This window comes from Charadrius vociferus, unplaced genomic scaffold, assembly GCF_000708025.1.
Source record: "Charadrius vociferus isolate BGI_N301 unplaced genomic scaffold, ASM70802v2 scaffold573, whole genome shotgun sequence".
NCBI lineage: Eukaryota > Metazoa > Chordata > Aves > Charadriiformes > Charadriidae > Charadrius > Charadrius vociferus.
The window spans coordinates 212,909-213,352 of NW_009647569.1; the positions used below are offsets into that span (position 1 = coordinate 212,909).

The window sequence follows — 444 nt, forward strand, 5'->3', positions numbered from 1 at the left end:
GGGGGGGCCGGGCTATAATGCCATTGATGCCGGGCGACGGAGACAGACAATACCGCGCCCCCGGAGCCGGGCTGCCCGGAGCGCCCCTGCCCCTGCCCTTACCCCGATCATCTCCTCCTCCTCTTCCTCCTCCTCCTCTCCCTCCTCCTCTCCCACCATGATGTCCATGAACAGCAAGCAGGCGTTCAGCATGCACCCCATCCTGCACGAACCCAAGTACCCCCACCTGCACACCAGCTCCGAAGCCATCCGCAGAGCCTGCCTGCCCGCCCCCCAGGTAAGCCGCGCACCTTTCCAAGGGGTTCCGCACCCGCGCAGAGCCTCCCCCAACTTCACTTCGGCACCCCACGGTATCCCGTCTGGGTTTGGGATGGATTTGGGTTGGTTTATTATTTTTTTTTTTTGGGGGGGTGGACGTTCCTTGCCTCCTCCCGGGCGGGCTGG

General features: G+C 64.0%; 1 protein-coding gene across 1 annotated transcript in view; it reads left to right on the forward strand.

Annotated features, from left to right (window-relative positions):
- Nucleotides 1-157: 157 nt before the first annotated feature.
- POU4F3 (POU class 4 homeobox 3) overlaps nucleotides 158-444 on the forward strand; it is a 1,665-nt gene continuing 1,378 nt past the window's right edge. The window contains exon 1 of the mRNA XM_009880830.1: nucleotides 158-277. Coding sequence (XP_009879132.1) covers nucleotides 158-277 — 120 coding nt within the window. The remainder of the gene's footprint in view (nucleotides 278-444) is intronic.